Below are 13,523 nucleotides of genomic sequence, written 5' to 3' on the forward strand. Positions count from 1 at the left end.
TGAAAGGCGTTAGCTGTGTGAGTGAATGAGTCATCCAGCTCACTGAAATGTATCAATTCACAAGTCAGACCCAGGAGCAGAGAAACTCGGTATTTTAAAAATGCCACAATAACAATACCGTGGCTATGCAATACCGCGATATATCGAATTACCGAAAACCGGCATATGTCTACTGTATATGTATATTTTATTATGCCTTTAGGATTAATTTGTTTCATTTGGTTGTCATTTTCTTCTAGGAGATTATATTTTAGAGGCAAAACCTAAGGAGATTTCTGAAGTTCAGCGTCTGAACTATGAGCAGGTAAAAACAAGTATTTAATTTATTTCTTATTTTTTAACATGTAAAGCAGTTGTGTTTTTTCTCAGCTTTATAGGTTTGTATAATATACTGACCTTATGATTTACTTAAAGCTGATTTCCATGTTTCCTGCCACTTTAGGCTTGGCCCGAACAAAATATTTCCTTCACAAAGTGCTGCCCTGACTCTAAGAGCTGTGTGTATGTAGACTGTAGACTCTACACAGTGCTGTTTTCCGGCTGTGAGACAGACTTCCCGTCTCCCATCCAGAATAATATAGAGTCTGTCTGAGTGGCTCTCAGCCATTCATAGGCAGCTTTGTATTCTATGAATGAATACAAAGCCTCCTCTTTCTTTATTGCACATCACGGGACACACAGCAGCCATGTTCATTACTACATGGGTTATACGCCACCTATAGGTGAATGGACTCTGGCAACCAATCAGACAGGAATCCCCCCCCCCCATATAACCCCCCCCCCATACAGGAAGTACATCCGTTTTTGTTTTGCCAGCATCTTAAAGGTTTTTATGTTTTTTTTCAAAGAAGAAGAAAGAAGATTATGCTACAAACCCCAATCAAACGATCTCTGAATCGAAGGGAATTGGCAATCAGATCCATCCAAAAAAGTCAGAGGATGGTACTCGAGCCTCAGGAAAAGAGATACGAGGTTCTGCCTGTCATGTTGTCCTTTTTTAGGCACTGGACCCTGGGGTCTGGAGCATTGGTAAAACCAAACCCCAAAGGTGCTCTGGCAGGGTGCTCTACAGGTCCAAGGGAATGGCCCCTCAAAACAAGGGGACCCAGTCCTTGAAGGTCGGCAAGTGACAGAAACTCACCGTGATGGCTGAAGATTGGGTTCTTGTTACAAGACAGAATCCTGCAGTGGGACAGGTAAATCCACTTTAAAAATATTTGTAAAAATATTTTTATGCACTGTTCCCTTTAAGTATAACCGCTACCGTGTGCCATGTTGGGTCTCTACAAGAGACAGTAGGTGTATTCTCTATGTCAAAGCACACCTTGTTTGTTTAAACATATTTTTGTTCTCTCCCTGTGCAAAACAGTAGGTGTATCAGCTATGTCAAAGCACACCTTGTTTGTTTAAACATATTGCTCTCACTCTGTTGTTCACCTGAAACAGTAGGTGTATCAGCTGTGGGAAAGCGCACCTTGCTTGCTTAATCTGCTCTCACCCCATGTTGTTTGGCATGCAGGTTTTCTCCTTGGCGCTTAAGCCCCCCTGCGTATTCATCTCCTCGGAAGACTCCAGATCAGGCAGCGCCTCCAGTGGTGTGTCTGTGGCAAAGAATTGTCCGCACTCCTGCGAATAGTCACCATTTAACGCGTGGCACAAAGAGGGGTGTGTCATGAAGCGATTGGATGCGGTCATGCACGTAACACACTACGCATGGGCAGTACAAGCACAAATGGTGTGATTTCTTAAAGTGCTTCCAGCGCTCAAACCTCTGTCATAGAAACATAGAATGTGTCGGCAGATAAGAACCATTTGGCCCATCTAGTCTGCCCAATATATCTGAATCCTATGAATAGTCCCTGGCCCTATCTTATATGAAGGATAGCCTTATGCCTATCCCATGCATGCTTAAACTCCTTCACTGTATTTGCAGCTACCACTTCTGCAGGAAGGTTATTCCATGCATCCACTACTCTCTCAGTAAAGTAATACTTCCTCATATTACTTTTAAACCTTTGCCCCTCTAATTTAAAACTGTGTCCTCTTGTGGTAGTTTTTCTTCTTTTAAATATGCTCTCCTCCTTTACCGAGTTGATTCCCTTTATGTATTTAAAAGTTTCTATCATATCCTCTCTGTCTCTTCTTTCTTCCAAGCTATACATGTTAAGGTCCTTTAACCTTTCCTGGTAAGTTTTTTCCTGCAATCCATGTACTAATTTAGTAGCTCTTCTCTGAACTCTCTTTAGAGTATCTATATCCTTCTGGAGATATGGCCTCCAGTACTGCGCACAATACTCCAAGTGAGGTCTCACCAGTGTTCTGTACAGCGGCATAAGCACTTCTCTCTTTCTACTGCTTATACCTCTCCCTATACATCCAAGCATTCTGCTGGCATTTCGTGCTGCTCTATTACATTGTCTTCCCACCTTTAAGTTTTCTGAAATAATTACTCCTAAATCCCTTTCCTCAGATACTGAGGTCAGGACTGTGTCAAATATTCTATATTCTGCCCTTGGGTTTTTACGCCCCAGGTGCATTATCTTGCACTTATCCACATTAAATTTCAGTTGCCAGAGTTTTGACCATTCTTCTAGTTTTCCTAAATCCTTTTCCATTTGGCGTTTCCCTCCAGGAACATCAACCCTGTTACATATCTTTGTGTCATCAGCAGAAAGACAAACCTTAGCATCGAGGCCTTTTGCAATATCACTTATGAAGATATTAAACAAAATTGGTCCCAGTACAGATCCCTGAGGTACCCCACTGGTAACATGACCTTGTTCTGAATGTTCTCCATTGACTACAACCCTCTGTTGTCTGTCACTCAGCCACTGCCTAATCCACTCAACAATATGGGAGTCCATGCTCAATGACTGCAGTTTATTGATAAGTCTTCTATGTGGGACAGTGTCAAAAGCCTTACTAAAATCTAGATATGCAATGTCTACTGCACCTCCACCGTCTATTATTTTAGTCACCCAGTCAAAAAAATCTATAAGATTTGTTTGACATGATCTCCCTGAAGTAAACCCATGTTGTTTTTCATCTTGCAATCCATGGGATTTAAGATGTTCCACAATCCTATCCTTTAATAGGGTTTCCATTAATTTTCCTACTATTGATGTCAGACTCACTGGTCTATAGTTGCTCGATTCCTCCCTACTACCTTTCTTGTGAATGGGCACGACATTTGCCAATTTCCAATCTTCCAGGACGACTCCTGTTACTAATGATTGGTTAAATAAATCTGTTAATGGTTTTGCCAGCTCACCACTAAGCTCTTTTAATAATTTTGGGTGTATCTCATCAGGACCCTGTGACTTATTTGTCTTCACTTTAGACAGCAATCTTAGAACGTCTTCCTCTGTAAAGACACATGTATCAAACGATTCATTAGTCATCCTTTCAAGTAGAGGTCCTTCTCCTTCTTTTTCTAGCTAGCCCTTTATTCTCTTCTACATACCTTCCGTCCTTTGTTTTTAATTTAGTTATTCCTTGTTTTAATTTCCTTTTTTCATTTATATATCTGAAGAATGTCTTATCCCCCTTTTTCATAGACTGAGCTAGTTTTTCTTCTGCCTGCACTTTAGAAGTTCTTATAACTTGCTTGGCCTCTTTCTGCCTAATCTTGTAGATTTCCTTATCATTATTATTATTAGCCTATGTCATAGGCTGGAGGAGACTCAAGAGTAGCAGCAACTGGGTGTGTGAGTCACTGTGGGTGCTTGCTTACAGACAAGGACATGTTCTATTACTTTGGGATAAACAGTGCTGTGTGTGATAAGCTTTATAGCATGGCACAAGCCTTGAGTACACTAAAACTAGTACCTCAAGTTTGTCTTGCCTAAAAGCAATGCCCCCCCCCCAAAGGAGGGGCACTGTGGTGCCGCCATCAGGACTTGAAGACCCCAGCCATTAGGGCTGCGCATCTTCACTGGTCTCATGATTCGATTACAATTATCAAGGCAACGATTTTATTTGATTCCGCGATGTATCACAATTACTGCCCAACGCCCATGCCCAGCCCACTGCCCAATGGTTTTCAAAACTTTTTTAAAAAAAAAAAAAACAATCAAGTCACAAATTAAAGAATCATTTTTATTTTCATTTGCTCTAAAAGGACACTTCCCTGGACCCTGGCATGGCCTGCAAGCCCTGCATAGTGCACTTGCACTGCATACATATAGGAAAGTCTGAAAATAGCATCGCAGAGACAGATTACACTATTTACTAGAAGTAACAGTAAAATAGTATGGCATCAAACTGTAGTAGTGCAGTTTACTTCTTCATAAAAGAAAATATTAATATAAAAAGTGAAGGTAAATTTCTACAGGTGTGCCATAAACTGTCCTCTACAAAACAGAGCACTTCCTGACTAGTAGCAAATATCAAGGTGAACTTGGAACATAGTGCACTGCTGCAGAACTTGCAGGTTCACTGTGATGTTTGTTTGCCCCTGCCACTGCCAGTCAACTCAAGTGAGTTGATGGCTGCTAGAGGGGAGTTATAAATATATAAGCTCTCGAGTTGTCACTTTACAGAAAACGTTACCTGTCCTGCAGTCTACCACGATTAAACCCAACTGAAGCCAAGCCACCATTAGAGAAAGGAAAACCCTTGACAGAGTAAATCATCAACTGAAGCTTAAACCTCGAGTAAATCTTTATGGGATCACAAATCTACACACAACACGATTGTCTGAATCAGAATCAGGAAAAAAGGTTTGGCACTGGTTAGGTCAGTTTTGTGTGTATATTTGTGATCCAGTAAAGATTTAATCAAGGTTTTAAGCTTCAATGTATGATTTATTCTTTCAAGGATGTTCCTTCCTATTCCGTGGCTGGCTTGCCTTTAGTTGTCTAGATACACTTTTACCTTTTAGTTTTTGTTTGGTTGAGGGAACCCCTACACTTGGCTACAGACACTTGGTGTGTGAATGAACATTCAAAATGGACCATCTTTGAAAACAAGCAATTCTCCATCTCCAGTGCCAGGAAAGCTATAAAATGTTCCAGGTTCACTGTGATGATGATTATGTTTGCCCCTGCCACTGCCAGTCAACTAAACCCAGTGTGTGTGTGTCGTGACAACTCAAGAGCCTGTAACGCAGCTCTAGCATCAACTCAACACACATACTGTGTGTTGAGTTGATGCTAGAGCTGCATTAAGAAAATTGGTGTATTATTTGTGATCCAATAAGATAAGATTTACTCGCGGTTTTAAGCTTCAATCTACGATTTATTTCTCTCGATTATTTTCCTTCCTATAATGGTGGCACTGTGGCTTGGTGTCAGTTGTCTAGAAGGAAATACACTTTAATATTTATTTGGTTGAGGGTTAAATGAACCCCTAGACACTTTTAGTGTGAAACAATGGAATATGGATTGGACATTCGACAATCTACAAAAACAAATCATCTCAGTGCTATAAAGCTATAAAACAACACTGGTGTGACTGGCAGACTGAATTAAAAAGTTTTTAATGAATTACTAGTTCATTAAAAACATAAATTCGTAATTACTGCAGTGGTTAGCATTTGGGAACATGTAGGTTTTTCTGTAAGAACACTAGTTGATCCACATGCTCTGGTTTGAGGGTGCTTCTTTTTGCAGTTATCACATCTCCTGCAGTAGAGAAATCTCTACACTTGTACCTGGGATACACAAGTATTGCTTTGACAGCTGAGAGAGGAAGGAAAATATAAACTCATGCTACCATTTCAAAGGGGGGAAGAGGGTGTGTGTGGCCAGCTGAAGATGGTCGTGTGAGCAGTGAGCTCCGTCCACCTCCACGAATATCTCCCTGGGCGGCAATGATTAGCTGCAGCAGCAGCGGCTTACCTTGATGAGTTGCAGGTGCACTGATGGATAGATCGAGCTCCCAGTGCGGAGTGAGCAGCATAGGGCGTGCAGCCGCAGCAGTCTGATCCATGCTCATGCCGCATACCTTCGGTCAGTGATTTCTAACTACCTGGCTCTCAGCTCCCGTCTCTGGTCTTCATCTCTGCTCTCTACCCTGCAAGCAAGCTAATCCTTTCTCCCAGGACTCCCGGACCTTGATCTTCCACCATCCATCCATCCACCGTCCATCCTGCACGGGTTCCTTGCACAGGTTCCTTGCAGCGGGTTTTCCTTCGGCTCCAGGTGCACCTCTTGGTGTACCTTCTGTTGCACTCGCTGTGTCTTTTACTTGCTGCTGTACGGTACTGTGCGGTGCGGCTGCCGACCGACTAGTGATCGGCTAGTGAACGTTGGACACCCGGCAGACGAGGGGAGCAGAGGAAGGAGATAAATGAAGATAAGTGCACTCCACCGCTCTACCTTGTTTCTGCTGTGTTTGTTTGGCTGAGCCGGAGTGGTATGCAGTATGCAGTTTGTGGGACCCTCTTTGACCTGCTCGGATGGATCCAACAGTAGCAGCAGCGTAGAAGCCTGACAGATGCTATGTGAGGGTGAGAGATGGTATTTCAAACAGTACATGTACATATACATATAGAATATAGTACATAGTTCATATAGCTTATATAGCTCATATAGCCTCTCTCACTGCCAGATTTTGTTCAGACTTATCATCTCCCCCCCCCCTTTGGGAAATCAACTTTAGTATCAATCCTCAATCAGTAACTGTATCAACTACATTTTTTTTTATTGCTAAGTTTAAATACCTTGCTGGTTTGGGGGTACCAATGCAAAATCTTACTGATGTACCAAGGTTTGATTGAGAATACCTTTTTATAGTGACTATCTCTTGGAGAGTTTTGGGACTAACCGGTGTTAAGGCAATTAAGCAGGATATGAGAGAAATAAGAAACTGAGAGCTGAGAATCGAGGAAAAAGGGGTGTAAAAAAAAAAAAAAAAAGGGGAGTGAAAATAAGTGAAAGGTTAAAAAGGGGAAGGCCAAAAGGATAATGCTTACAAGATTGCAAGCTACGAATTATTCTGCCTCCCACATCCTACCCATACATACTACCCATACCTCTGGCCCCCCTCTCACCCCTCTCGCATTTGCTATCTCTGCCACTAACATTATTAACCCTAGTGTCTCAAACTCTGACATTGTTTCTATACCCACACTGACTCCTATCTCTGACTCTGCTCCAGTTTCTGACCAACCAGTCTCCTCTGAGAAATTTGGAAAAACATCAAGGCAATCATCAGAAGATAAAGAGATGCCTAGACATCGCAAAAAGCAAAAACCCCCCCAGCGACTAACCGATTTCTTTCCATTGACTACAATAGCTCCCTCTGGGCCATTATTGGGGGTAATGAGAGGAGAGGAACCCAGGACCTCTGGGACCATGATTACAGATGGGAAAGAAATGATGGCCATCTTTTGAACCAATCAACTAAGTGCCCAGCGGAGCAACTGCTGGATCTTAGGGAAAATTCAACTTCACTCCCTGTCAACTCTTCCAACCCTCCTATCCCTTGGGATGTTATATCTGAGCCCTCTGACCCTTTGCTTAATACAGGAGCCAAAGGCAACTATGGGGAGGATCAACCTGAAGCTACAACACTCAATTTAGACAATACCCAAAACGATCGATCTTCACCATCATTAGGAGTAACTAAGGAAGGTCTGATTGAGGGGTTTCCTACTTCTGACCAAGCAATATCTGAGACTACCATGAAAAAAAATGCTATTGTCTTTGAGAAAAACGTTTTCTGATATTTCTGACATGATAACACCTTTGAGTAAAACTACACAATTGCATAGCGATAAGATTGTACATCTAGAAACAAAAATGTCTGATCTATATGTTTTTTGCATAATGAACTTGTGGATGCATATGCAGATCACGAAACAGAGATTCAGCACCTCCAGAATAAATTAGCGGATTTGGAGGATCGAGCAAGGAGAAACAATATTAAATTTAGAGGAGTCTCTGAATCGGTTCTCCATAGCGATCTGACAGGTTTTGTGCAACAATATATGAAATCCCTCATCCCATGCGCTGAGTGATGTTGAATTATGTGTAGATAGAGCACATCGTATCCCCAAACCAAAGTTTCTGTCTCATGCAGTTCCAAGAGATATTCTTATACGAGTGCATTTTTATCATGTAAAAGAGAGGGTAATGATAGCGGCAAGGAAAAATCCAGTACATCCAGAACAATTTAAAGGGATATCTTTATATTCTTATATTTCGCAACAGACAGCAATGAACAGGAAGAAATTGGCCCCTCTTACCAAGATATTGCAATCTCATAATGTTATTTATAGGTGGGGATTTCCTACAAAATTGTTAATTACTTGGAAGAGAAAAATATTCCCTGTTTATAGTGTGGATAAGGGGTACAACTCCTTAAAAACTTGCAATTAATCACTTCTGATATTTGATTGAGGAAATTATGGAGATGCAGTGGGAGAGGATCTGTGGCTCTGTGTTTCGCCTCCATCCCTCCCCCCATAACACCCCCCATGTTAATTTGATCAGTGGGGAACAGAGTAGGGGGCAGAACGGGGAGGGGGGTGGAGGGGAATCAAGAACCTATTGAAATAAATTGGGAATTTATTTAGAATTTATATTGCAAGGCCGCACGGGGAGGTATGGGGGGGACTGGGCTGAGCACTACTCCGAGTATATTTATCTCTCCTTTAGGGAGAGTAGGTTGGTGTTATAAAACACCGTTAAATTACACCCCCGTTGTAAGCAGTAATAACTGCCCATTTGCCTGCAATGGTTCAGGTGTTTCTTTTTTATTATTATGTACTGTGTATATTCTGTTTTTTTCGTTTTTTTTTTTTAGTTTTTGCTTTTTTTCCCTTTCTTTTTCCCCTCGCTTATCCTATTACCCTCTCCTTCCTTTCCAGAAGGACAAATTATAAGGATCCTAGGGGTATACTTGGAGAAATGGTTTGATAAGAATACAGATAGCTGTATAAAGCAAATTTGGGTACAAAAAAAGTTGAAAGTAAGAGACCCTAGCGGCAAAAGAGCAAAGGTTTTATATATCTAATGCCATTGACTATTGTTTCTATAAATACTAAAGGCCTTAACAGCCCTTATAAAAGAGCAGCGCTATTGAAGGAAGCTAAATCGCACCAAGCTGATGTAATTTTTGCCCAGGAGACACATTTTGCTGCCTCTAGATGTCCACTTTTTCAGTTTGAACATTTTCCACACATATTTATGGCTAATGGTCCAAAAAAGACGTGTGGAGTTCTGATTGCGATTCGGGATTCAGTTAAATTTGAACACATCTGTACTACACAAGATCCCTTGGGACGATATTTAATATTAATATGCAAACTCAATAACTCCGTTTTTACAATGTTAAATCTTTATGCTCCAAATACAGGCCAACGTAGATTCTTATCACCTCTATTAAGAAAAACCATGGAGGAAAGGAAATGTGCTTTAATGATTGGAGGGGATTTTAATATAATCTTAGATATAAATTTGGATACTTCAAACCCCACTAGAAGAACCACGCAATCTATACTCCCTCTAATGGCAAAATATGAACTATTTGATATTTGGCGCTCCATACATGGAGCTGAAAGAGATTATACTTTTCTCTTTCCTGTTCACTCTGTTTATTCTCGAATAGACTTTTTTCTTACAGAGAAGAGGATGCTACAAAATATTCAAAGAGCTGAAATTGGTACGGCTGGATGGTCTGACCATGCACCGATTATTTTGACGGTGGATGATAAATTGTCTAAAACTCCATCCCCACGATGGAGATTGAACACATCATTACTTCAGAATATCGATCTGTGGCAAAAAATGATTTATGAGCATAGGGAATACTTCAAATATAATGACAACTCAGAAGTTAATAAATTTGTATTATGGAATGTGTATAAAGCATATATGAGGGGCATTTTAATTAAAATGTCATCATATATTAATCGCCAGAGGGAAAAAAAGATGGGAGATATCCTCGATAGCATAGCTTTCGGGGAAAAAACAAATAAAGAAAATCAGACTCCACAATGTACACAGACTATACTGGAACTTAGACAAGAACTAAGGCTACTTTTGTTAAATAAACAGGAATATCATCTGAAGGTCCTTAAAGGTAAAGAATATGGTCTGGGCAATAGGGTGGGGAGCTGGTTAGCTAAAAAAGTGAAGGCTAAACAACTTGGTAATAAAATAGAAGCACTTCTACACCCTCACTCACATAAGAGGTTAACAAACCCTAGAGATATTGCCAACGCTTTTGCAGATTATTATCAGTCATTATATGATCTTCAAAAGGATACAACTATTCCCCAACCTACTACAGAGATTATTTCAAACTATTTGACACTTTTTGTTACTTAAGCTTACAAAGATTCAATTGAGCTCAATATCTCAACCATTCTCAATTCAGGAAATTAGCTCAGTTATCATCAAACTCCATAATCAGAAATCATCGGGGAGGACGGGTTTCCCAATGCATTCTATAAAAGTTTATCTACAGAAGTAGCTCCCCACTTAAAAGCAGTATTTGAATTAGCAGCCTCCACTCGTACATTTCCATCGGAAATGTTGAAGGGATTAATTGTCACAATCTCCAAGCAAAAAAAGGATACTGAGGACCTTTCATCTTCTAGGCCAATCGCCTTATTAAATGTGGATATTAAAATCTTTGCCAAGCTCTTGGCAAGTAGATTGCAGAAGTTTTTACCCTAGTTGGTACATGCAGACCAGGTGGGATTGTGCCAGGACGGCAGGCTCCTGATGGCACGAGAAGACTTTTGAATCTGTTGACTCGGATGGGATCCTGTCAGACGCCTTCCCTGCTACTTTCTTTGGATGCGGAGAAGGCGTTTGACAGGATCCATTCGGGATATTTTGAGGCGGTGCTGCATAAATTTGGGATTGTGGGTTGGTTAAAAGAAAATATAATGGCTCTTTATTCTAGTCCAACAGCAAATGTACTCACATCGGGAATACTATCCAAATTGGTTGGGATAACCAATGGGACTAGGCAGGGATGTCCGCTGTCACCAGTTGTCTTTGCGTTGCTTATGGAGCCTTTTGCTCAGAGTATTAGGAGCAACGCGAAGATAACAGGGAAGAAAGTTGCTGAAGTTGAACATAAGATTAGCCTATTTGCGGATGATGCCATGTTAATCATTACAAATCCACTGTCATCTTTAATAGAAGTAGAGAAAATGATAAACGATTTTAGTGCAGTATTATATTATAAATTAAATATTACAAAATCACAGATTATGGGTGTTAATGTTCCCACGTCAGTACAGAAACATATAATCGAAAAATTCTCTCTTACATGGTCTTCGTACATACCATTTTTGGGGATTAATTTAACTTCATCTATTTCCCAACTTTATGATTATAATTATAAACCCTTTTTGGACAATTTGTCGCGACAAATTGGAGAACTGAAGGTTCAAGATCTGACTGTAGCAGGTAGAGTGGCTATGTTAAAAATGATTATACTTCCTAAAATACTCTATTTGTTTCATACGTTGGCAATTCCCTTACCACCCCAATATTGTGTCTCTGTTCAAAAGTACTTCAATCAAATTATATGGGAAGGAAAACCACCCCGATGCTCGTCTGTCATTATAAGGAGACATAGGAGGCATGGCGGGATGGGAGTTCCTTGGGTTTCTGCATATTATAAAGCATCTGTATTAGATCAATTGAAATATTGGTGGACTCCTGTGCAGCATAAATTGTGGGTTGGATTATAGGCGGATGATTGTAATCAGGAAAATCTCAGGACCACAATGATCGCTGTAATGATTGGAGCTGTTAAGCCCAATATCCAATCTATTACAGTACAAACTGCCAATACAAGTGGGCAGAAGTATTTCGCCCCTCTCTTGAATATGGGATGACATGCGAATTCCCTACTCCCCTCTCAGTCCTCACGTACTTCATCCCAAATGTTGATATAAAACTGTGGCTGAGAAAGGGTGTTAATAGCTTGAAAGATCTGTATAATGAAATAGGAATTTTTCCCTTTGAATATTTTGTCCATCAGTATAGAATACCACTGTCAGCTTTTTTGAGCTATTATCAAATATTTTCCTTCCTACGGAAAAATAGCCTTCCTTTATATGTTAAATTACCAATTTCTATATACAAGTTGTATCAAGCACCCCTGGCTACTGCCAACGCTATCTCAGTTATCTACGATATATTGAACAAGCATAACACCTATTCTAAAGCCACTACTGTTCTTAAATGGGAAAGATTATTGGGGAAATCTTCCCCGGAAACTAATTGGTTAAAAGCTTTTGCTGCCACATATGCTTTCTCAAAATGCACTAATCATTGGGAATTATATCAAAACATTTTAAATTTTTGGTATTTAACTCCTCCTAAACTGTCCAAATTTTACCCCTTAGCTCCAGCATTATGTTGGAGAGATTGTGGTGAACAAGGAACGCTATTCCATATACTTTGGGAGTGTAAATCGATTAGAGCATTTTGGAACAAAATATTCTCTATGATCTCAGAAGTTGTGGAAAAAAAAACATAATTCCAAGTCCTGAGATGGCGATCTTGCATCTAAATGTCCATGAGATACCTATAAAGTACCGAGTAGTGATTTTACATCTTTTATTAGCGGCAAAACTTTTAATCACAAGAAGATGGAAATCTCAGGAGATGCCATCTCCATCTGATATTGTTATATTACTTAATCAGCAATGTGAGATGGAAAAAATTATGGTTACTATAAGTTCGATGAAGAAGAAAATATTTGTAGCTAGATGGTATCCATGGTTAAATAATCTAAGATGTATGGTAACAATGGATTAGATATGGTACGTGTGTTTGGTTAGCAGTAATGAATTTATTGATCATGAGGTAAAACGTGAATCTGCTATGGGGAACAGGTCTCTTCTTTATTATAAGATTGATGTTTAGTGACGATAGATCGAAGATAATGAGCACACACATATATATATATATGTATGGAAACCACATTGGTTGACTGTTAAACCAAGTTGGATGGAAGGTTCCCCCTTTCCTATTTCTCTCCCCGTCCCTTTCTCCCTCTCCCCCCTCCCCCCCCCTTTTCCCCCTTTTTTTTGTTTTTTTTTTGTTTTGTTTTGTTAGTTTGCTTGTAGGTAAAATGCCATGATCAATAATTTCATTGCAACATTTTGTGTTGATACTTTGTTGTTTTGTTTTTCTGTGTATGTGTATTATTATTTTGTGGAAAATTACAATAAGAGATATTGAAAGAGAAAATTGGTGTATTATTTGTGATCCAATAAGATAAGATTTACTCTAGGTTTTAAGCTTCAATCTACGATTTATTTCTCTTGATTATTTTCCTTCCTATAATGGTGGCACCGTGGCTTGGTGTCAGTTGTCTAGAAGGAAATGCACTTTAATATTTATTTGGTTGAGGGTTAAATGAACCCCTAGACACTTTTAGTGCGAAACAACGGAATATGGATTGGACATTCGGCAATCTACAAAAACAAATCATCTCAGTGCTATAAAGCTATAAAACAACACTGGTGTGACTGGCAGACTGAATTAGTTATTACTAATTCATTAAAAACATGAATTAGTAATTACTGCAGTGGTTAGCATTTG

At 39.8% G+C, this 13,523-nt stretch overlaps 1 protein-coding gene across 1 annotated transcript in view; it reads left to right on the forward strand.

The window, feature by feature from the left end:
- The window catches only part of MINDY2 (MINDY lysine 48 deubiquitinase 2), a 187,086-nt gene that overhangs the window by 15,756 nt on the left and 157,807 nt on the right, over nt 1-13,523 (forward strand). Inside the window, exon 2 of the mRNA XM_082257052.1 lies at nt 240-304. Coding sequence (XP_082113178.1) covers nt 240-304 — 65 coding nt within the window. The remainder of the gene's footprint in view (nt 1-239; nt 305-13,523) is intronic.

The sequence above is a fragment of the Pelophylax lessonae genome (genome assembly GCF_965119305.1).
Source record: "Pelophylax lessonae genome assembly, chromosome: 4".
NCBI classification, from domain to species: domain Eukaryota; kingdom Metazoa; phylum Chordata; class Amphibia; order Anura; family Ranidae; genus Pelophylax; species Pelophylax lessonae.